Below are 21,011 nucleotides of genomic sequence, written 5' to 3'. Positions count from 1 at the left end.
CTGGGGAAGAATGCAGTTCACGGAGTGATTGTTAGCTGAGTCTAAGAATGGGCAATATGAGAAATGAACTCACATCAGAGGCTGTGGGGGGCCTCATCTTCCTTCCTCAGTTGGAGTCTAGCTCCCTCCAGCTGTGTTCACCACTGTAGACCATGCCTACTGGGGCACAGAGCACAGTGACATGTCAATGTCACTTACCAGATACCTTTCTGAAGGGCTGCTCAGGCCAGGATGGACTGTACCTCTCATTTTTAGAGAAGTTGGTATAACCTATCTTGGTTCTTCTTTATCAGTAAGTAGTTTCTAGAGGAAAGAAAGTATGCAAAAGGGCAAGAAGCAGGAAAGCTGAAGTGTGTGTGTGTGTGTGTGTGTGTGTGTGTGTGTATGTGTATGTGGAGAGAGAGAGAGAGAGAGAGAGAGAGAGAGAGAGAGAGAGAGGAGAAGAAAATGTTTAGGCTCTAGCTTCCCTCTTCTTCCTCAGCACCTCCATCATGGGGGCAGTATAGTCTTGGACCTGCCCTGGTGACTGGAGTTGGGGCAGGACTAGGCTACTTTGGGGCTTCTATGCTCTGAGGCAGTGGCACCCTTCTCTTCTCCTGCTAGCTGGATATCCATGTTGGCAATGCCTCTTCTGACTTGTGCCCCGTGTCTGTGTCCCTGGTACCTGTACAGTCCTTGTAGGCTTGAGGCCCTGTTTTTCTGGCTGCTTCCCACTCCTGCCTGTCATGCCCAGATCCCTAAATCTAGCCTTTCATTGCATTCTGGGATCTGAAAACAGCCATTCCTTCTGTCTGCCTGCCTGGATTTCAAAAGACTGTTCTGGAGTTGCCCATTTCTGTGATCCACCTGCTGGCAGCGACACCCTGCTACCAAATGCTGGATGCTCTGCCACTCCCCTCCCCAGTGTGCACTGCTGCTGAGCTGCCACCTGTTGTCTGTTTCCACACCCTTGTACACTGTCTCGTGCCTGTCACCCTGGATGGCTGCCCAACAGCTGTAGCTGAGGCTGTCCTGCCAGCACCTTCCCTTGCCTGATGGGTGGTCCTGTTGGGTTCCCAGCCCTCCCAGCCTGCATCATCTGTTGCAATGGCTGGGCCACATCTGACTGAGTACAGAGTGAGGATAGCCTCAATGGGGCCCATGGTGCATTCACCCCTCAGGCCCACTAGGGGAGGACCAGGTCCAGAAACCCAAGAATGATAATAATAGTCATTGTTTATGAAGGACTAAATATGGCAGGTTCAGTGATGTGTGTGAGTTTACAGCCCCTGCCCTCACCACAGTGTAAGTACTATGACATCCTTTTTCTACAGATGCAAAAATCAATGCTAACCCATCTGAATGAATCTATGTGTCACCTGGTGCTCAAGTTATAGAGATGGGATTCAGATCTAGGGAGCTCGATTTTAAAAAGTTTTAGCTCATGACCACTAGAGCAAAGTACCTCTTTGGAAGCCCATGGTAACATTCTCTGTTGTCTCCAGTGTCTATCTCTGGTCTCAGATCAACTGACCCACAGGGGAAGGCCTCATAGTCAAGTCCCTCATACTTGCTTTAGGAGGAAGCCTAGAGTCACACATCTGGTCTTCCCAAGGTACATATGCCCCTTCTGAACTGTGTCCTTTCAGGTCCTAAGAGGTTTTTAGAAAGAAGTCAACTTTTGATAACATTGAAAATGGGATTTTTATGTATGTATGGCTAAATTATTAATTGAGTCTATCTTCTTAGAAGGCTTACAGACTGAAAGAGAATGGGGAAGCATTACCTTGAGGGTGGCAGGAGTCGTGGAGGAGAAGATGGAGGAGCTGTTGGTACAAATCACCTTGGCGTAACTCCCAGAGTAGGCACAGGGAGAGGAAAGGGAAGAACAAACACTGGGTTGTGGTTACTTCTGTTTTGAACTGAATGGTTTCATGCTGTGGTATGCTAATAGGGAAGAGAAGGCACAGGATATTGGATGGAGGGGGCTGGAGGCAGGCACACTCTTCCATAATGAATCTGGGCTTTGTGACTTTTGCATCTCATTTATTCTTGGGGCAGCAAGTTCTTGAGAAAGATGCCAAGGAGAGTCTTCCTGCCTCCTACCAGTTCTCAGTCACTGCTGAGTTTGGAATAAATGGATCAGGAATGGGGTTTGGGAACCTATATTTCCTAAGCATTCTAAGAGGAATCCAGCATGCTGGTTGTAGCCTTAGCATGTTCCTAAGTCCTCTGTCAATATGTGTGACTCTGTCCTGAGCCCCTGGCTGGGCTCGGTTGTTACATACCCTCTTACCTCTTGGGTCCATTTGTGTTTGGCAACATAGACCGGTTATACACCTTCCTTTCTAGTTCTTTCTGGACACTGTGAAAGAAAAAGGAGATATTTTTAAATTCTGTGTTTTTAGATGCCAGGATGCTAAGGAGGATGACCAAAATGAACTGGTGAGTGGACAAGAGCAGCATCTCTTGTTCCCAAGCAGCAGAGACTGGGTGGTACAAGGTGATGTGGTATGAAGCACTTTCCTTCAAATGGTTCGGATTATAGATTATTGCCTGCTGTACTTCGGACGGGGTAGAAGAGCTGTCTTTGCACTGGCCTCTGCTATTAGCCTTAGTTCCCTCTTGGCAGAAAATTCTACTGGATTCTGCAAGCTGTGATGGGTTAGGAGTCAGGGACATGAATGTGAGTTGGGCTGGGACTTACCACGGTCCTAAGTACTAGAAATGTCCTTCTTAGACAGTCCAAATTATTCAGAAGAGCTTTTGCCTTTTCATCTTGTCAAGGAGGGGGGTCGTACAAAAGGCAAGTTAAGAAAAGGGCTGTGCAGTGAGCCTCCATCTCAGTGCCCTGTGGGCTGGTAGAGCCCAGGCATGACCTCAGTTATACACGTGTGCTCCACATGGTGGGCCATGTGTGCTGCGGCTGGGCTCTGGAGGCTGCGAGGCCCTCCATGCTTGGAAGAGTGTAGATTTGCTGACTTGGCAGTATGGGTGGGGGCTGGGTCGCATCTGGAGAGGAAAGGGTAGAAGCCCCAGTGGCTGAGCTGTGGAGGGGCTTCTCAGCCCCACAGCCCTGAGCTCCCCCTTCAATTCCCCCAACCACAAGTGCAGTATAATTCTCCTTACGTTAAGAGTAAGCATCTGGCAGCATCTACTGTGCCCAAAATAAACTAAGGACTAATAGGAGGCATTTGTGACCACAGTGGGTCCTGGATGGGGCAGGAGGGGTGGTTCACTCTGAAGAAGCCAAAGTGACTACTGGAGCAGTCCCAATTCATTGTTTATTGATTGGTGATTAGTTAATTGATCAATGCACACGTTCCTAGAATGTCTTGCTGATGTAATTTGCCATTGTCCTAGGGCATCAGGGACAGTCCGTTGACTTTGTGGGGTTAGATAACAGACCCCAGGGCTGAGGATGATGATGGTCAGTCAGTCCTGGGGTGTCAGCTACATCTTAATGCAGATCTAGGGTCAAATACCCTAGGGATCCCTCGGGGTAAATGAGAGGGGTGACAGAGAGTGGAGACAAAGCAGAAGTGGTGGCCATAATGTGCGTGTGCGTGTGCGTGTGTGTATGTGTGTGTGTGTGTGTTGCTGGAATGGAATCCCAGGGCCTTCCGCATTATAAGCAAGCACTTCACCATTGAGTTACACCTCTACCCAAGGCATCCATCTTTGGGCATTGGTCTTCTGAAGCTGGTCAGTGGTGCCAGGCAGTGGTATTAGAGTAAGCAGTGACAAACACATTGACTGCTAAAGTCTGATTGACAAGCTGGAAAAAGCCTGGGACTGACTGGCACCATCTGACAACTGTGAAGGGGCTTATGAATGAAATTGGGCATATTTGAACAGCATCAAATCCATTCCTCACAGCCACACATAATGTAAGCGACAGCCAGAGAAACAAATTAATACCAAAAATGTTGCCAGCTTTCACGTTCTGGCAGGAGAAATGCTTCCAGCTAGGGACAGATTTGCGAGCCTTTGTGAGTCTAAAGATTACCATGCTTCGTCACCCTCATCAGGCAGGTGGCAGCATCCCTGGGCTCACTGCAGAAGGGTGGGCAGAGACTCATAGGGGAGGTTTGCTTGCCTGGGTGCTGGAAAGGCAGGGAGCTGGCTAAGACTTCTGAGATGGATTCTGCACTGGTCACAAACTGGCTGCCAGTTGGCTGAATCCAATTTGTAGGTGTGCCCTGTTTAGCTTACAAATGTCTTTATCTTATTTTAATTTTAAATTTTAATTAATGGCTCCAAATGCACAAATGAGAAGTCACAAAAAGGGGCTGGAGAGATGGCTCAGTGGTTAAGAGCCTGTATTGCTCTTTCAGAGGACTGAAGTTTGGTTCTCAACACCCACGTCAGGTGCCACCTGTAACTTCAGCTCCAGGGCCAATCTGATGCCTTTGGCCTCTGAGGGCACCTGCACTCTCATGCATATAACCACACCCAACATAGCAAAAAATGAAAGATGAAAGAATAAGACACAAATCAAAATTAAAAAAAAAAAAACAAAACCAAAAACCTCTGATTGATCCAAAGGGTTTGTGTGTCCGGGTGGCCCTGAGAACTGCTGCTTCTCACCTGCTGGCCTGTAGTCATTTGTGATTTCAACCCTCTACTAAAGCATCAAATGATGTCTTATGTATTAAACAATGAGTGGAACTGGCTTTCCAAAAGTCTGATTTAAAGAAAGGTATATAGCAGAATGAGAGATTTTGGCCCCACTTTTGGTAAAAAATATTCCAGTAACACACACAGACACACAAACACACACACAGACACACAGACACAGACACACAGACACACACACAGACACACACACACACACACACACACACACACACACGAGATATGGCCACCACTTCAATATACTGTAATTATTATGTAAATAAAACCTTTTTTTTTTTGCTAGATATGGAGCTCAGTGTCAGAGTGTGTCCCTAGCATGCATGAGGCTCTTTGTTCAATATCTAGTACTACCAATAAAGCTATTTTTTTATTAATTAAACAGTATCACAAAGTATAATGACATAGAAGTATGAAATTCTACAGGGTAATGTATTACTTTGTATGCTGTTTAAAAATAAATAAGGGGTATGGTTGGTGGCACATGCTTGCCTTTAATCCCAGTACTATGGAAGCAGAGACAGGGATCTCTGTGAGTTGGAGGCTAGCCTGGTCTACATTGTAAATTCTGGGCCAGCCAGGGCTACATAATGAAATCCTGCCTCAACAAAACAAAACAAACAAACAAACAAACAAGTAAACTCCCCACTTTTGGTCAGGAATGGTGACACACACCTTTAATCCCAGCACTTGGGAGGCAGAGGCAGAGGCAGAGGCAGAGGCAGGTGAATCCCTCTGAGGTTGAGGCCAGTCTGGTCTTCATAGAGAGTTCCAGGCCAGCTGGGGCTACAGGGAAACCCTGTCTCAAAAAACAAATAACAAACAAAACAAGACAAAACAAACCAAACCACCCCCACCCCCAAAGAACCCCAATGTGCTGGACAGCTTTAGTTGTCAACTTGAGGCACCTGGGTAGAGGGCGCCTCAACGGGAGAATCGCCTCCATTGGACTGGCCTGTAGCCACGTCTGTGAGGTATTTTCTTGATTGTTGAGTGATGTGGGAGGGCCCAGCCCACTGTGGGCGGTGTCACCCCTGGGCAGGTGGGCCTGTATTTTATAAGAAAGCAGGCTGAGGCTGAGCATGGGCCAGGGGAGCAAACCAGTAAGCAGCACTCCTCTATGGCCTGTGCTTCAGCTCCTGCCTCCAGGTTCCTGCCCTGAGTTCCTCCGCTGGGCTCCCTGATGAATTAGACTTGGGAGACGTAAGCCAAATAAACCCGTTCCTCCTCAAGTTGCTAGTGGTTAGAGTGTTTTGTCACAGCGACTGAGGGCAAACTAGAACACCCAAAAGATTAATTAAAAAAAAATCATAACATACTTGAAATGAATTGAAAATAAATTTACTAGATTGTCATCCTTGAAACAGTGTTGGCTGTGTGTATTTCCTTCCAGTCTTTTCTACATTCACCTTCCCATCATTGCAGTGTGTTTCCTTTAACAATGTAATTTATGTACTTTCTCATATTACGCATAGCCCTCATTTTTGTGATTCTAAATAATGTTGCAAGGAACATCTGTGTGTAACTGCATCTTTGTTTGCTTGTTTCTTTCTTTTTTTTTTTTGCTTTTTTGAGACAGGGTCTCATGTAGCCCAGGTTGGCTTCAAATGCTCTATGTAGTTGAGGATGACCTTGAATTCCTGATTCTTCTGCCTCTGCCTCATAAGTGCTGGGGTTACAGGTATGCACCACCACACTGGTTTACCAGGTGCTGAGGACTGGACTGAATTTGGCTTCGTGCATACTGGGCAAACAGTCTACTAACTGAGGCATATCCCCAACCCAGCATTTGAGTTTTCCCACAGTTTGAATGCTTCACTCAGAATATATTTCAAGAAGCAGTATGAATGGACTCCATAAAGACTTGAGCATTAAAGAGTTAACTTGGAAGTTTCTAATCCCAAAATGCCCTGCAGCAATCTCTTCATCTCAGCAAATTGTTGGAGAGGCTATAGGAAAAAAAAGGTCATTTCAGCATATGTGATAGGATTGTGGATAATTTTTAAAAATTTTCAACATGTGAAGCCCATTCCAGAAATAGCACTACCTTGAGACCCAAGTCAAACAATCCTAACTGTGCTAAGCAGAGATCTATGTTTAAAGAAGAAACTCATTTCTTAATAACTATACAATAGTTCAGTGATGGAGTCAGAAGATTCTTTATAGCTTCAAAACCTGGTTCAAAAAGATGTGGGAGTGGCCAGGCATGGTGGTGCACACATTTAATCTTAGCACTGTGGAGGCAGAGGCAGTGGATCTCTGTGGGACTGAGGCCACCCTGGTCTATATAGTCAGTTCCAGGCCAGCTGGGGTTATGGGATTACCCTGTCTCAATCCTTCCTCCTAAAAACCCCCCCAAAAGATACAGGAGACTGAGATATTGGACAGTCTTTCTCACTTATAGCAGCTCTGCTCAGTAAGTACAATAGTAATTTCTTAGAATAATAGTTACCTTAAAAATTTTTGTTGATGGCAGAAAAAAAATGACAAGACCAGATCATTTGAGGACAATTTATATCCTATATACAACCTATAGACTGATGTAAACAAAGTGGTGTGTCCTAAAATGAAATGGGATACAGATACGCCCACTGCCTTCTGCACAAGTTCAGATGAATTCAGTGTCTTGAATTTCTAAGCCATGGAAAGCAAAGTACATTGTAAATTTTATTTTCCTCTCTTGTCCCCATCAGCTTCCTGTGATCAATAAGAAGATTGATCTCTTGGTGGAGCAGGACAAAATGAGAGGTCTTCCTCAAGATTGACCCTCGTGAAGAACTGGTGGCATCAGAGACGTGTCTAGGAAACGGCCACCAGCTTTGTTTTGACACCAGGCAAGTCAACAGGACCTCTAAGGGCAGGATTATTGGGCACTTGAGCAAACTCCACCTCCTGTGGCAAGGCAGCCTGTCTGTGCTAAGGAGAAGCCATGCCTCCCTAATCTACCAGAGCTCTTTGAAGGGTCAAATAAGTGCATGGATAAGGGGGAAGCAGTAGACACAATCTATTTACACTTTCCAGAATCCTCGGAAAGCTCCACACCAAAGCCTGTCCACAGAGTTGTCGCCATGGGAATGGGGAGAATGTTTGGTGACAAATGAGGAAATGACTCTGAGATAAGAAATGAAGAGCAAGGACAAACAAGTGTTTCTCTGGGTGTGGAAAAATGTTAACAGCAGGGCAGTTGCTGGGGAATCCATGCCTCTGGTGGTCCAGACTAACTGCCCTCAGTGACTCGAGATGTGGCCATCCAATCCTTTCGCTTTGAAATCAGCCTTGTGCCACAGTCATGTCTCATATGTGGCCTTGCTGGATTTGTATATCTTGGCAACATCTCCAGTGACATCATCAACTCATGAAAGACGGGGGGGGGGGGCATGTTCACCATAGCAACTAGCATCTAAGAAGTTATGAGAAGAGTGAGAAACTCATCAGTCTGATTTATACCTTTTATTATTTTTATTTTGTGTATAAGTGTTTTTCCTGCATGTATGTAAATGCACCACATGTGTGCAATGCCAACAGAGGCCACAAGAGGGCATCAGATGCCCTGGGAACTGGAGTTACAGATGGTTGTTAGATGTCCTGTGGGTGCTAGGAACTGAACCTGTGTCTTCTGTAAGAGCAGCAAGTGCTCTTAACTGTTGAGCCAACTCTCCAGCACCTCCCCCAATTACTGCTTTTTAATGTATCTTTTTTTCTTTATTTTTTTTTTTGAGACAGGGTCTCCCAGTAGCCCCAGCTGGCCTAGAACTCACTATGTAGACCAGGCTGGCCTGAACTCACAGAGATCCACCTGCCTCTGCCTCCCGAGTGTTGGGATTAAAGGCATGGTACCGGCTTTTTTTAAGACAGGGTCTTCTTGTAGCCCCAGCTGGCCTGGAACTCCCTTTGTAGACCAGGCTGGCCTGAACTCACAGAGATCCCCCTGCCTCTGCCTCCCGAGTGTTGGGATTAAAGGCAGGGTACCGGCTTTTTTTAAGACAGGGTCTTCTTGTAGCCCCAGCTGGCCTGGAACTCCCTTTGTAGACCAGGCTGGCCTTGAACTCACAGAGATCACAGACAGAGGCCTGCCTTTGGGATTAAAGGTGTGTGCTAACACATCCGGCAAGTCATGGAGTTTTAATAGCATAGATTGGCTGCATGTATATCTGTTTATATCTTGCAGCACCCTGGAAGGCCACAAACCATCATATAAGATTTTCCTTTAACAGACAAGTTTTGTCTCCTTGGAGAGGATAATATCTCTGTTGAGAATGTATGTTGTAGAGGTTACCTTTGAAGGTTTGGGCCCAAGCTGTCACTTCACCTAAACAGAACAAATAGTCAAATATCTAAGAATGAACTGGTGACGGAGGTCTTTTCTTAGCCCTGCTCAAAGCAAGCCACCCATCCAGTGTGAAGGCGCAGTGGACTCCTGGTCCTTCCACGCCATTTTTTTTTTCACACTGTGTCCTGTCTGAGAGTGCTGGCAATGGTGGTGCCACACCAACTCCCTTAGATCTTTGCCTTCAAGTTAGGTTTGGTCAATGGAGTTCTTGGTAGATGATTAGGAAGAGGGAGGAAGAAGGGTGTGGTGAATGGTCCCCTTTACTGAAGACATCTGTGCTCCCACTCTCTTCCCTTGGTTAGAGATGGCAATGACTCAGCTCCTAAGGCCCAGGTTGTAGTACTAGCCCTTTGCTTCCCCTGTGCTCACACCCTTATCACTATACCTTATGCTCACTGTGTCATTTCCTGTTGGGCCCCTGAACGCTGGAGCAGGGAGGTCTTCAAGCAAGAACAATGGAGCCACAATGAGACCAGAGGAACTACCAGGCAGGTAGGTGTACGTAGGGTGCTGGAGAGGGAATTTTAGGAAGGATCTTGAACTATCTCCTTCATGTGGTTGGACTGATGTGGCAGTTGTTCCATGTGAGAGATAGCATTACAGGATCCACAGACAGATGAACAGGGATTGGGGTTCCAGCACAGCAGACCTCAGAGGGGTCCTTCAAGGACAGTCTCTCTGGAGACATCCTCACTCTTTGTGTGGGATGATACCTGTGAGATGGTCCCAGTCTCCATTCATGGGGCAGTGCATCAAAGACAAGGTGTAGGCTGGAATGCCTTCTCAGTGGAGTGGCATGTGTGAGTGGATCATTGGTGCTGTGGGTGACCTTAACCTTTAGGAAATACTGTGCTGGGTGGAAGGGAAGGAATGCAAGCTTCTGGATACAGCAGCCAGGCTGGATCCTGGCTCTTCACCTCAGAACAACTACCCATCTCATGCTTGCCATGCAGATTAAATGAGAAATGCATATAAGGGCAGCCAAGGGCAAGCTGAGTCTCCTCCTAGTTGGAGGCCACCAAGTCTCCTTGCCCCTTGGCCCAGGAGCAGGAGGCAACCATGTCTTACATGCTTCAATCACAGAATGGAAGTCAGAAACTGTTGTCATGGACAGGGGGCGGTGGGCACATTATCCTGAGGCTTCCTAATCCCATTTTCTGCTTTCATGTTAATCCTCTTCCTCCTTCTGTCTGCCACACACACAACTCCTAGGGCACTGACCCGGGAGCTGGGCCCCACCTTTACTACTCTAAAGCAATACTTACTATTTGCAGGGAGTGGGGGTGGGGAGACAGGCGCTCAGGCAGAGGTGGGGACAGTCTGCTATGCCTTACTCCTCTTTAGCCACTGTGGTTGTTTTTGTGACCACATCATGGATGAACTTTGAGTACTCAGCTTGCTAATAACACAATGACAGTGTTTGCTAGTATGCTTTGAGCACTTACAGTTTGCTGACAATGGCTAGGGCATTTGTGGACAGAATTTCATTCATTTTGATTAAGCTCTTCAGATATTATCAATTTAAAATTTGCAAATGAAGAAACTCAGGAAAGTTGTCACAGCCAGATAGCAAAAAGCAGCATTGTCCAGTATTGCTGCCCATCTTTGGTCTGGCTTTGGAGCCTCATGGGAAACCATCAGACCATGCTACTGCCCTTCATGTTGCTTCTGTCTTCCCTCACTTTGGAAAGTACCCGCCCTCTCCACCCACTAGGCTTCCTTCCTCTCATATCACCAGAGACTTCAGTGGGTGAGTATATTTCTCCATCCACTTCCCCTTGATCATGGGTAGTGCAGTGGAGTAGAAAGAGAATAGGTGTGGAAGGGGGTGGAAGGTGTGGCATGGTCTGGTGTCTGCAGGATGAGATGCACCTAGGAACTGAGAGGTAGGTGGCTCCCTATGGGTGACCATCTGGAGGGAGGAAAGACTTCTGCCTCAGGTTTCCACTGACTATCCCTTTCCTTCTGGGTATGCCATAGCCTTTCCAGTCCTAGGTGCAAATGTCTTTCTTTAATTCTGTGGGACTGAGCCTGGCCATTTCCACCCCCAGAAAGAAGTTGTGAGACAAGGCTTACTAGTTTGAGGGAGAAGCTGTTCCTCTAGCCACCTGTGTGTGAATCTCTCAGAAATGATTCTCTGCATTTTCTGCCTTAGTTTGTTATAACTAAGAGGGGCTGTGGAACTTGAACCTGGACTCTTCTTCCTTCTTCTCCCTTTTCCTTCTTCCTCTTCCTTCTCCTTCTTGCTTTGAGTATCCATCCACCCTTGCTAAACCATCGTGCTCCTAAAATCCAGAGAACAGAAGCTGGATTTTCTATAGAGCCTCCTTTCTCCTTATTCTCCATGTACTCCTTGCTGAAAGTCTCTGAAAAGCAAAGCACCTATGGAACTTGTGGTGGGCAGTGGTGATGCCCAGGGTCCATCACTGTCAGAGACAAAGCCAATCTGCCTGAAGGCTGCTTGTCCACCCGCTCTTTCCTGAACAATCTCTCCACCAGTCAGCTACGGTGGCCAACACCCCACCATGAAGACAACACTCCTTTGGGTTGTATATAATACTCCTTTGACTTCTTTGGCTTTGTATATAATAAGCAGACTGTGTTAAAATGAGAACCTTCTTGGGGGAAAGGGTCCCTAAGTCTTTTGTCAGGTTGTGGCATTGAGGGCCAAGGCAGGAAATAGGCACCACAGGAGCAGAGCTTAAAAACATACTGTGGCATCTTCAGTGTTTGCCATTGAGATTTTCCTCCCCAAAGGTCATGACACGCAATCTCCCCCAAATACACCAGAGACATAACAGGGGACTACTAGAAAGTCAAATAAGAACCTGTGGCTGAAAGGAGCATTTGTCATGAAATGCCATTTTATTAATTGATTAATTTTTTTACAAAAATAAACAATTTAATGAACAAGAAGTACAAAAGCTTCTGGATATGCAAACTCCAGGAGGGGGAGAGCCTGGTTTTGGCTGCTTGGTGGCTTTCACTGAAAGCAAATGAGGCAAAAAGGCCCCGACCCTCTCCCCACCCCAGGTCCTGGCTCAAACGCAACCTGCTCCTCCACCCTACTCTTGGCTCATATGGACGTGTGCACTGCTATCTTGACGCCTGATCCCTGGGCTGGCCTGAGAACAGTATCTGTCGGGAGGCCAGTGACAGCCTTCCCAGGTACCAGTTCACTCAAATCTTAGAGCATCCCCCATTCCAAGCTCCCCATCTGGAGCTGAGCTGAGAGGAAACTCTGTGATCGATTGTCCCCACGCAGCCCCTGCCTCCCATGGCTTTGTCCCCGCACAGCCCCAACCTGCCATGGCTTAAAGTTTTGGCTACATTCTCACCACAAATGCAGGGATGGGGCTGCCCATGGAATATCCCAGTTCAGACTAGCCTGAGCTCTGCTCGCAGCCCACAGTGCTGAAGAGGTGGTCAGCCCCCAACCAATGATTCTCGGTCTGGGAGCCAGCAGTCTCAGACCTACGCTGGTAAACTCACATTTTAACATTTTGCATTATTGCACATTTGTCCTGGTTACACTGGTTGGTCTGGGATGTTAGCTGTCTGCAGGGGTTCCTAGGTGACATGCAATGCCTTGAGTGCAAGTCACTCCCACAGCAGGGAAGCCCAGCTGGCAACGATGGTCAGCTGGTCAGCTGAGCCATCAACCAATCAACCAGGGGCCTTCACATATGTGGTCTTCCTGGCATCAGGGACCACTTGACTCCATCCAGTCTTGAAAAAGACCAGCTTCCGACCTAGGGACAGAGGGGAGAGGTTACAGGTCTGGTTATTTCTCTCCTTGGCAGCAGGGCCACTCTCCAAAATGATTGCTTTGAAGGACACATATACATAGGTCTCCCTCAGCGTCTCTGTCTCCCCTCTGGTTTTGCTGATGGGGATTCACCACGTGTCACACCTTACAGAGAAGTCTAGCCATTCTTTCAGGATACTTTCTCCCTCTGGCTCACCTGTCCAGGTGGTCTGGTTGGTAATCACAAAGGCACGACACTGAGCATGGCTCTCACAGACATCCACAGCCTCAGCCAGGTTGAACACAGACAGGAGACAGCTGCTGTGGTGGTAGGATGGCCAACAGCGGTAGTCTTCCTGTGGGATGGTACTGTCTGGGATGCGTTGGTACTCTAAGAGGAGAAAGGGAAGCAAAATGAGAACAAATGTCTAGTGTGAGGGCTGAGGGTCACTCTGAACTTGAAGGGTTCATTTTTTAGGTGAATGCCTACATCTAGGCCAGCACTTCCAGTATGGAAATGAAGGCAGCCACTGCTGGTCAAGCTAGCTTGACAGTCAAGCACAGATTTGGATGTGAGGAGATACTCCTCTCTCAAATTTAAGGCCATGCAGCTGGTTTAAGTAGCATAAGATAAGCCAGGGATGGAGCGGGGTGTGTGTGTCAGGGGGTAGGCCCAACACATGGAGAGTCATCAGCAGTCCATGTTGGGTGCTGAAGTTAGGGCATTTTAGACATTTAGAATTGGGCTTCACAAACATCTTAGTACACATGTGTCTCTAAGCAATGTTATTCAAATGCAAGATTCTGATTTCTGGAGGCCTGGCCGAGATCTGAGGATCTGACTAGCTTCTGGTACTGCTGGTATGTATACCACAGTGAAATGCAAGGATTCAGAGACTCTGGGTCATACTTTGTACTGGCTTTGGGGAAAGAGGTCAGCTAAGCTCCTCGGAATCAGTCAGGGTGTTTCTGAGGTGAAGAGGCATGTAAATTAAACACAAAATGCCGTAAGTCAGGGTTCACGCAGTTGGGGAGGGCCGAGGTCCTTGTAGCTCTCTAGAGGCCCAGCAAACACTGAGGCTCTGCAAGCTGCTCAGACATGGCCCTTGTTCACTGGTCTTCCCCAATGCCTGAGAACCCTAGTTGTCAACTGATAATGCAGAAGCCCTGGGCCTCTGGCCTCCCCGTCCTCCCACCTCCTTCTCCTGCCCGGGACTAGACCAAAGTCCAGGGCTGCCTGTGATTTATGGCCCCATAAACGGTGTCCTCAGGGACAGAGGCAGCCATTGTTCACCTCGTTAAACTTTATTTACAGGGCTAATGAGGGCTCCCCCACCCCTAAGACTGGTCAGGGCTCCTTGAAAACGGATGCCCTAACCCCTAAGACTGGTCAGGGCTCCTTGAAAACGGATGCTGCCCCCCGTCATCAACCACTGCTAAACCCTAGGGTTTCTGCAGAAGACCACTGTCTGTATCAGTAGCTAGAATTCTCCCCATCCCTGGGAGAAGTGGCTTCTTGCTTGGTTCAGAGTGTCCAACCCCCTTCCACCACTACACTGTGCTCCCAGCCTGGGGAGTGCAGAGGAAGGAAAGAGAAGCAAGCCCACATTGTGTTCTAGATGCATCATAGAAACTGTGCTAATTGCTTTGACACACCTCGCAGGCCATTTAATCCCAGTAAGAATTTTGTGGGGTGAGTTATATTGAATCCAATTCATAGATGAGATGGTCCCAGGGATAAGTCACTGTTGGGGTCACTCACCGCTGCTGCTGCCTGCTGTGGAGTTCTGCAGGTACTTCCCACTCCGGTACAGGTGCAGCACTGTCTCCAGCTGGGCTAGGGTTTCGTCCACCCCCCAGGTAAGCTCTCCTGTGAAGTGCAATATGGTTATGGCAGGGTGCCTGGGTTCCTGTTTCTCTCCACACAGAGCCAGCTGCTTCTCTCCCTGTAGCGAGCTTGGGCCTGGGGAGGGCCTTTACCATAGAAAGCTCCTTAGGGTATGACAGGTTCTATAGGCTGCCCAGGGTCTTTCTTGTTCCCCCTTCTGATATGGGAGGGACATGTGATGGGAAGAGATGGGTCTGGAGGCTCACCTGTGGCATTGACAATGGTGTCCAGCAGAGGCCGGAGGGAGGGCGGGGCACTGTGGGGCAGGAGGTATGTAAAGAAGAACCTGTGGTAGAGAGAAGCCAGGGGCTCAGGGGTCCAGTCTTTGGAGATATGACTTATTCACTTCTACGTGTATAGACTTTGACTTGATCTGGGAAACTGATCCTGTATGCCAGGGATTAGGCATGCCTCCAGTATCCCAGAGAATCTACTCAGTTTTAAGGCATGGGACTGGGCACAGTTGTGACCATAACTAACTGGAGACCAAATTTGAGAGCTGAGGCCCATGTTTCTACCCCTCCTCATTTTCCAGACTGCACTGTTCTCTGACTGGACCTAACAGCACAGGAGCTCCATAGTTGAGGCTTCTCAGCCACAAGGAGCTTTGCTGAGGTCAAGAACTAGGGTGGAGAAGGGATGTGCCAGGCCCAGCAGCTCTAGGCCCTGAGTGCGACACTATTTTAAGAAGCCTCCAGCTGCCCCTCCAACCCAGCTTCTCCTTGAAACTCTCTATTTTTAGCTTCATAGTCATGTCCTCTCTTGACTAGGTCCCTGCGGTTCTATGGGTGAAGGTTGGCCTCCCTAGCTGGTCTCCTGGCCCCCGTGGTGGCTCTTGCCCTGCTAGGCCCTCCCTGGCCAGAGCTCCAAAGTAGAACGGTCGTCACCTGTAGGCATTGTAGAGGTTTCGCTTCTCATTCATGTCCTCACACCAGCCTTGCGCCGAGCAGGGCAGGGTGAAGTTCCTGGCTGGAAACTCAAGTGTGCAGTCGGTGCTGCTGGTGCATGGCGTCTCCTCCACACGAGCATCATCTAGGTCTGTCACTTTCAGCTCTCCATCTACCAGCACGAACTGCCGAGGGCGGAAATCCAGCAGAGTGACTGAACCCAGTGGAGAGTGGGCCAGGTGGTGGAGGAGGCGGCCGAGGCTGAGGCAGATCTGAGGACAGACACACAGGTTGAATTGGGCCTCAAAGTCTCTACACTCAGCTCGGAAGTTGGGCTTTCTCTTCTCTAGCCTCTAGTTCAACATAAAGGCTGGGCCAAGGCCTTCGGAGGGCCCTGATCTTCAACCGACCCTTGGCTGGCCTGACCATGCACGTGGCACGGACTAGGGGTAAGAGAGCAGCAGGGGTGTGGGTAGAGTTAATCTTCCTTGAAGCCACAGCTTGAGTGTGGCCTCAGTCCAGTGGATGAGACTAGAGGGTGTGCCAAGATGTGCTTAAGGTTATTTGTGGTCCCAGGAAACTGGCCCTCTTGTAGTGACTGTGTAAGAATATGTGTGTGTGCGCGCGCGCACGCACGTGCTGCTCACATGCACATTTGTGAGAACAGCAAGAATACAGAACATTAGGATTCTCATCCTGCTCTTTGAAAAAGTTGTTTAACCCTTTGGCCCATGGCTGAGCCAACTTGTGCTCCTTCCTCCCCTCCCTCCCCTGCTGAGGAGTCCAAGTGGCTAGGAAGCTGCTTTCTAAGGGAGAACTCTCTCAGCAAGAAGCTCAGGCCTGAACCCTCCTCCCTGCTTACTCGGAATCGATCCTCCCAGGAAGTCTGCAGCAGCTGGATCATTTCCACAGGGGCACCCAGCTCTGTGATGGTGGTCAGTGTGTCCGGGATGTCTTCACTGTCCTGGTAGCAGTAGCCATAGAGCTGGGGGAAACCCAGAGCAGGTCATTAGGTCACAGGGTGGGGGCGGGGACAAAGAAGGGATGAACTGTCAAGATGCCCCACCCTCTGACCCCGAGGCCATCCCTCTGCCTGGGCTGCAGCTCAGGCTGTGGAGAACAGTGTTGCCTGGGAAGTCTGCCCTGTGTTTTGCAACCTTCGATCCTACTGACTTCATGACATTAGTCCCATACCTCTTGCCACTCAGAGAGATGGGTAGGGCTGGGCACCATGTGTGAAACAGGTGCCAGGCACTGTGCTAAATGTACTACATGCATAATCCAGGTCTTGTCTTTTAAATTTATTTTGATTTTTAACCAATGTGTGTGTGTGTGTGTGTGTGTGTGTGTGTGTGGTATGCATGAGTTTGGGTGTGTGTGCTGAGGTCAGGGGACAACCTTGAGGAGTCAATTCTCTGCTTCCACCATGGGTTCTGGGGATTGAACTCAGGTCATCAGGCTTGTGACAATCACTCTTACCCAGTGAGGTATCTGGCCAGCCCTTCAGTTCTTAGTGGCATGGTGGGTAGGAAAACTGACTCAGAGAGGTTATGTTACTTAAATAGGTCACACAGTAATACAGGAGCTAGGATTCAAATTTATGTCACCCAGATTTCACAATCTATTCTTCCTTACCCTTTGCTAATACACAGTCCAGCAAATGATTATCATACTTCCCCCCTGCTCCAATCCTAGTCTATTTCCTCACCATCTGAACTTTCTAAAGTGAAGAGTCACATCTGGTGTTCTTTGCATCTGCTGGTGGATGACATGTAAAGGGAGAGGCAGTGAAGAGTGATCCTCAGGGAAGGTCAGTTTGGGGAGGATGATCACAAGTTGCTTCCTCCTCCAAATCACCCTGGGGAGGCTCCTGGTACCACCCAGCTGGCCAGGGGGAGCACAGCTTGCCTTCCACCAACACCCACACCAGTGTGCACAGAGAGGCCTGCTTCTCCATGCATTCTCTTCCCAACATCCTGCACAACAGCTCTGGCTTTGAATGGGCTCCAAACAACCAGCACCCTATGGGGTACGAGCACAAAGGCTGAGTTGTCCAAACCACACAAGGCAGAGTGTAGATCTATGTGGTGGGGAGTTGGGGTGGGTGTTATGGAGGCTGTGGGCTAGATGTTCCTGTACATTGTGGATCCTCATGCCAGGAGCCTTACCTTCCCTAGCTGCCCTGCAGGCCTCACACATCAGCCTTCCTTCCCCAAAGTCCCAGCTCTGCTCCACCAGAGAATCTTGACTCAATGTTGTTGGCCCATCAGATCACCTGGGCTGTAACTTGGGGGATGAGGGACAGTCCTAGGCACCCTCTTTTTCTCTCTCCCTCCACAACCCCTCCCCATCAGCCCATGGAGGGCCCAGATCCCGATGGGCTTGGGGGAAGGTAAAGAGAGCAGCCCTGGGGCCTGGTTCTCATTTTCTTGCTCCAGTCTCAGCCTTTGTGGGAAACTTCTGAAGGTTATTAAACACCCGGAGGTCGTTAAATGCGCTGTTAACGAGGTATTAATCAACACCTCTCGAGGGGGAAAAAATAAAAAGACACCATTACCCGCCCCCCAACCAAGAAGCGTGATGCTGAGGATTGCAGTTGCATCTTCTGTTCCTTTGGGAGAAGGAATATGCTCTAGCATGACCAGAATCTAGGGCCCAGGCCAGCCTGGGACCCATATGAGGCCTGAGACCCCAGGATGATGGGATCAGGCGGGAGAAGACCCTTGTACCCTTTGACCCTGGACGACAGCAGCATCTATCTGGCAAGGAAAAGTGTGTGTTTATGTGTGTGTGCGCAAGTGTGGTGGAACAGGGAAGGTCCAGAAGACAGACAGGAAGATCCCCAGACAGCCCCTGGTACCAGAGTTTGCTGGGAAGGGTGCAGTGGGCCTCTGCTACTCTGCATTTGCTAGTAGAACTCACAGCACAACTGTATGCTGCTCAGAGAGGGGGAAGGGGCCTCAGGAGTCTGGGCTACTGGGAACTCTACAAAGTCCTCTGGCTCCTCCCTACTTCAGCAAACAAACGGTTTTGAAATTTTAAATGATTAGGCGGTATTAAAACAACATGATTTCTAGATTTCTAGTTCCTGGCACACAGCACCTAAGCCTCTTGAGCAGGATGACCCAGGGAGCCTTGGCTGCAAAAGGGGGTCTAGCTGAGGAAGCCAGAGCGACATGGGCCAAAGGGTCAGAAAATAAATGGGGAACTCACCCTCAAAGCAGTCTCTAGGACATACTAGGGAACCCCACTTTTCCCTTTTCCTTGGGACCCTTAATAATTCTGCTCCAGAGGTACTCACTCCAGCCTCAGATTAAGTGAGAGTCACAGTCAATCTGGAGACCATGCTGCACTGGTAAGGGAATGGGTGAATGAATGTGTTTGGTTGTAATATATTTCTCTAGTGCCTTCATCACTAGGGGACAATTACAGAGGAGGTCCCATCTGTGGGTCAGGGTAGGCAGCTAGCTAGACTTGGGGTTGGTCAGGTAGAAGACTCTAAGACATAGGAAGGCCCATCAAGTGTCAAACCTGTCTTAAGGAAGGGGGCCTTGAATCAGTTAACAAACAATGAATGTCTTGCTGTCATTCAAGTCCTCTACCCTGTCAGATTCTGGCTGGCACCTCAGGATTTCCAGAAAGTTCCCAAGAACCCGGGAGAGGCAAAGAGAACAAGATCCTCCCAATCAGAATGGCCACGTAACCAGCCTCTCCTCCACTCCAGTCACAGCGTCAGTGGCGGCGCAGCCAGGCATAACCATACACAATGGGTAGCTCTGCCTGACCTCCTGTGACCAACGCAGGGACCAAGACCTTGTCAGAGCTTGTCACAAGTGTCTGGCTAGGATTGGGGCGGGGGGTGTCCTAGGGCGAGCCACTGGGAGTAAACGAGCACCCTGGTCTCTTGTAGTCTATATGGTCCGCTGAACCCTCTAGGCCTGGGGTCCCCCTTCTCAATGCTGAAGAGGGAGAAATTGCTGGGCTTCCAGTCCTTTCTTAGGGTACAGAAAAGTTAATCTGAGAGGCCTTAGGGTCAGTAGTGTGGGTGAGATTTATGGCTGGAGAGTGCATACACCCATGTCACCAGGCCAAAAGCAGTCAGGGGACTGCTCTCAAATTAGCTCAGGCATCTGCAGAGGGAAGCAGTCTGTATCATCTTAAACAGAGTCAAGGTAGAGAGACCTTGGAGAGAGGCAGTGGGTTGTGTTTGGGCAGTGCCGGCATTGTGAGAACTCCAAGTCCAGCTTGGAAGGACAAGGGTGGGGGGGTCTCATCTTTCTTGCCTGTACCTCCAGTGAACAGGGAGGCAGTCTTAGTGGGATGCTGCCCCTCCGGCCTTTTGATTCTCCTAGCCTTTTAGCTAAGTACACTCTGAGAGTATGGCATTCAGGCTTCTGGCCTGAGACCTTGAGACTCTGCAGCGGTTGGAGCAGACTCATTTGAAGTCTTGGGAGGAAACCCAGTCACTTCTGTGAAAGGTTGTGAATTTTCTGGCCTACTTTTCTACCCCTTCTAGTGGCTTCTGAGTGAGGAGTGGGAGACTGTCTGGGAATCAAATCAGGTGTAGTCTTTTCTGCCCTTTGTCACCGCATTACTATCCTATACCATCTTCAAAGTCAGACATGTCATTGGTCTTTGAAAGAAGGTGGCTCAATCAACACGGGGCACCCTACAACTGCAGCTGGGAACCGACTGAAGCGGAGTTGGGGTTGGGCTTCAGGTCACTGTAGATCGAGTAACAGGTCATTTGTGTTCAGTAACTAGTTCCAGCCAGGAGCAGGGTCCTACGTGGTCTTCAGTCCTAACCACTGCCCTACCACCAGAATTTGGGCCCTTCCTGTCCTTGCCTGTCTTTAAGATGTGTGTTAACTTGGATAGAGTGGTTCGCCCAAGGGGTGAGAGGCAGGCAGGGTGGTGCAGAGTAGTGCCCTAATTCGTGTTCTGCACCTAGCTGCCACGGGGACACAGCCATTGGCACTCCATATCTTACTCTGTGAGACCAAGGGAGTCTTCCAGAATGACTAGTCCCCACGTCCCCGCACCCCACTCTCATACCTGCAGCACGTTGGGGTGCCGCAGCCGCTCCAGCAGCACCATCTCCTTGAGCAGCTTGTGGGCCGCCAGCCGATAGCAGCCCCTCCGCGCCCCGAACTCGCGCACGCAGCTGCCCAGATCGTGGCCGCTGAAGTCCACCGCTTTCAGCGCCACCGCGGCGCCACCGGGCAGGCGGACCCGGTACACGGCCTTAGTGTAGCCTGAACCCACGTACTGCGCGCCAGACACGTTGCGGAGTGCGGCGCAGCCCAGGCGTGGTGGGCCGCCAGCCGATAGCAGCCCCTCCGCGCCCCGAACTCGCGCACGCAGCTGCCCAGATCGTGGCCGCTGAAGTCCACCGCTTTCAGCGCCACCGCGGCGCCACCGGGCAGGCGGACCCGGTACACGGCCTTAGTGTAGCCTGAACCCACGTACTGCGCGCCAGACACGTTGCGGAGTGCGGCGCAGCCCAGGCGTGGGCCCGGGGAACCCCGGCCGGGGGCTGGGGGC

The 21,011-nt window shown here is 49.5% G+C and overlaps 1 protein-coding gene across 1 annotated transcript; it reads right to left on the bottom strand.

Annotated features, from left to right (window-relative positions):
* Nucleotides 1–11,779: 11,779 nt before the first annotated feature.
* On the bottom strand, nucleotides 11,780–20,774 carry Pkdcc (protein kinase domain containing, cytoplasmic). Its single transcript, XM_008835860.3, has 7 exons — nucleotides 20,523–20,774; nucleotides 16,330–16,452; nucleotides 15,468–15,739; nucleotides 14,787–14,866; nucleotides 14,455–14,562; nucleotides 12,910–13,083; nucleotides 11,780–12,696 (listed from the first exon to the last, which is right to left on the bottom strand). Exons 1-7 carry the CDS (start codon nucleotides 20,562–20,564, stop codon nucleotides 12,611–12,613), a joined length of 885 nt encoding a protein of 294 aa, XP_008834082.1. The 5' UTR covers nucleotides 20,565–20,774; the 3' UTR covers nucleotides 11,780–12,610.
* Between the last annotated feature and the right edge of the window lie 237 nt (nucleotides 20,775–21,011).

Source organism: Nannospalax galili, unplaced genomic scaffold, assembly GCF_000622305.1.
Source record: "Nannospalax galili isolate Female #2095 unplaced genomic scaffold, S.galili_v1.0 scaffold257, whole genome shotgun sequence".
NCBI lineage: Eukaryota > Metazoa > Chordata > Mammalia > Rodentia > Spalacidae > Nannospalax > Nannospalax galili.
This window is presented reverse-complemented; position numbering and strand designations above follow the sequence as displayed.

Excerpts from the sequence above, each read along its gene's own strand:
- Pkdcc (XM_008835860.3), bottom strand. The coding sequence starts at position 20,564 with ATGGTGCTGCTGGAGCGGCTGCGGCACCCCAACGTGCTGCAG. Across the intron at positions 15,740-16,329 it reads CCTGGGAGGATCGATTCCGA|ATCTGCCTCAGCCTCGGCCG; the intron begins GTAAGCAGGGAG and ends GTCTGTCCTCAG. Across the intron at positions 12,697-12,909 it reads CAACCAGACCACCTGGACAG|GTCGGAAGCTGGTCTTTTTC; the intron begins GTGAGCCAGAGG and ends CTCTGTCCCTAG.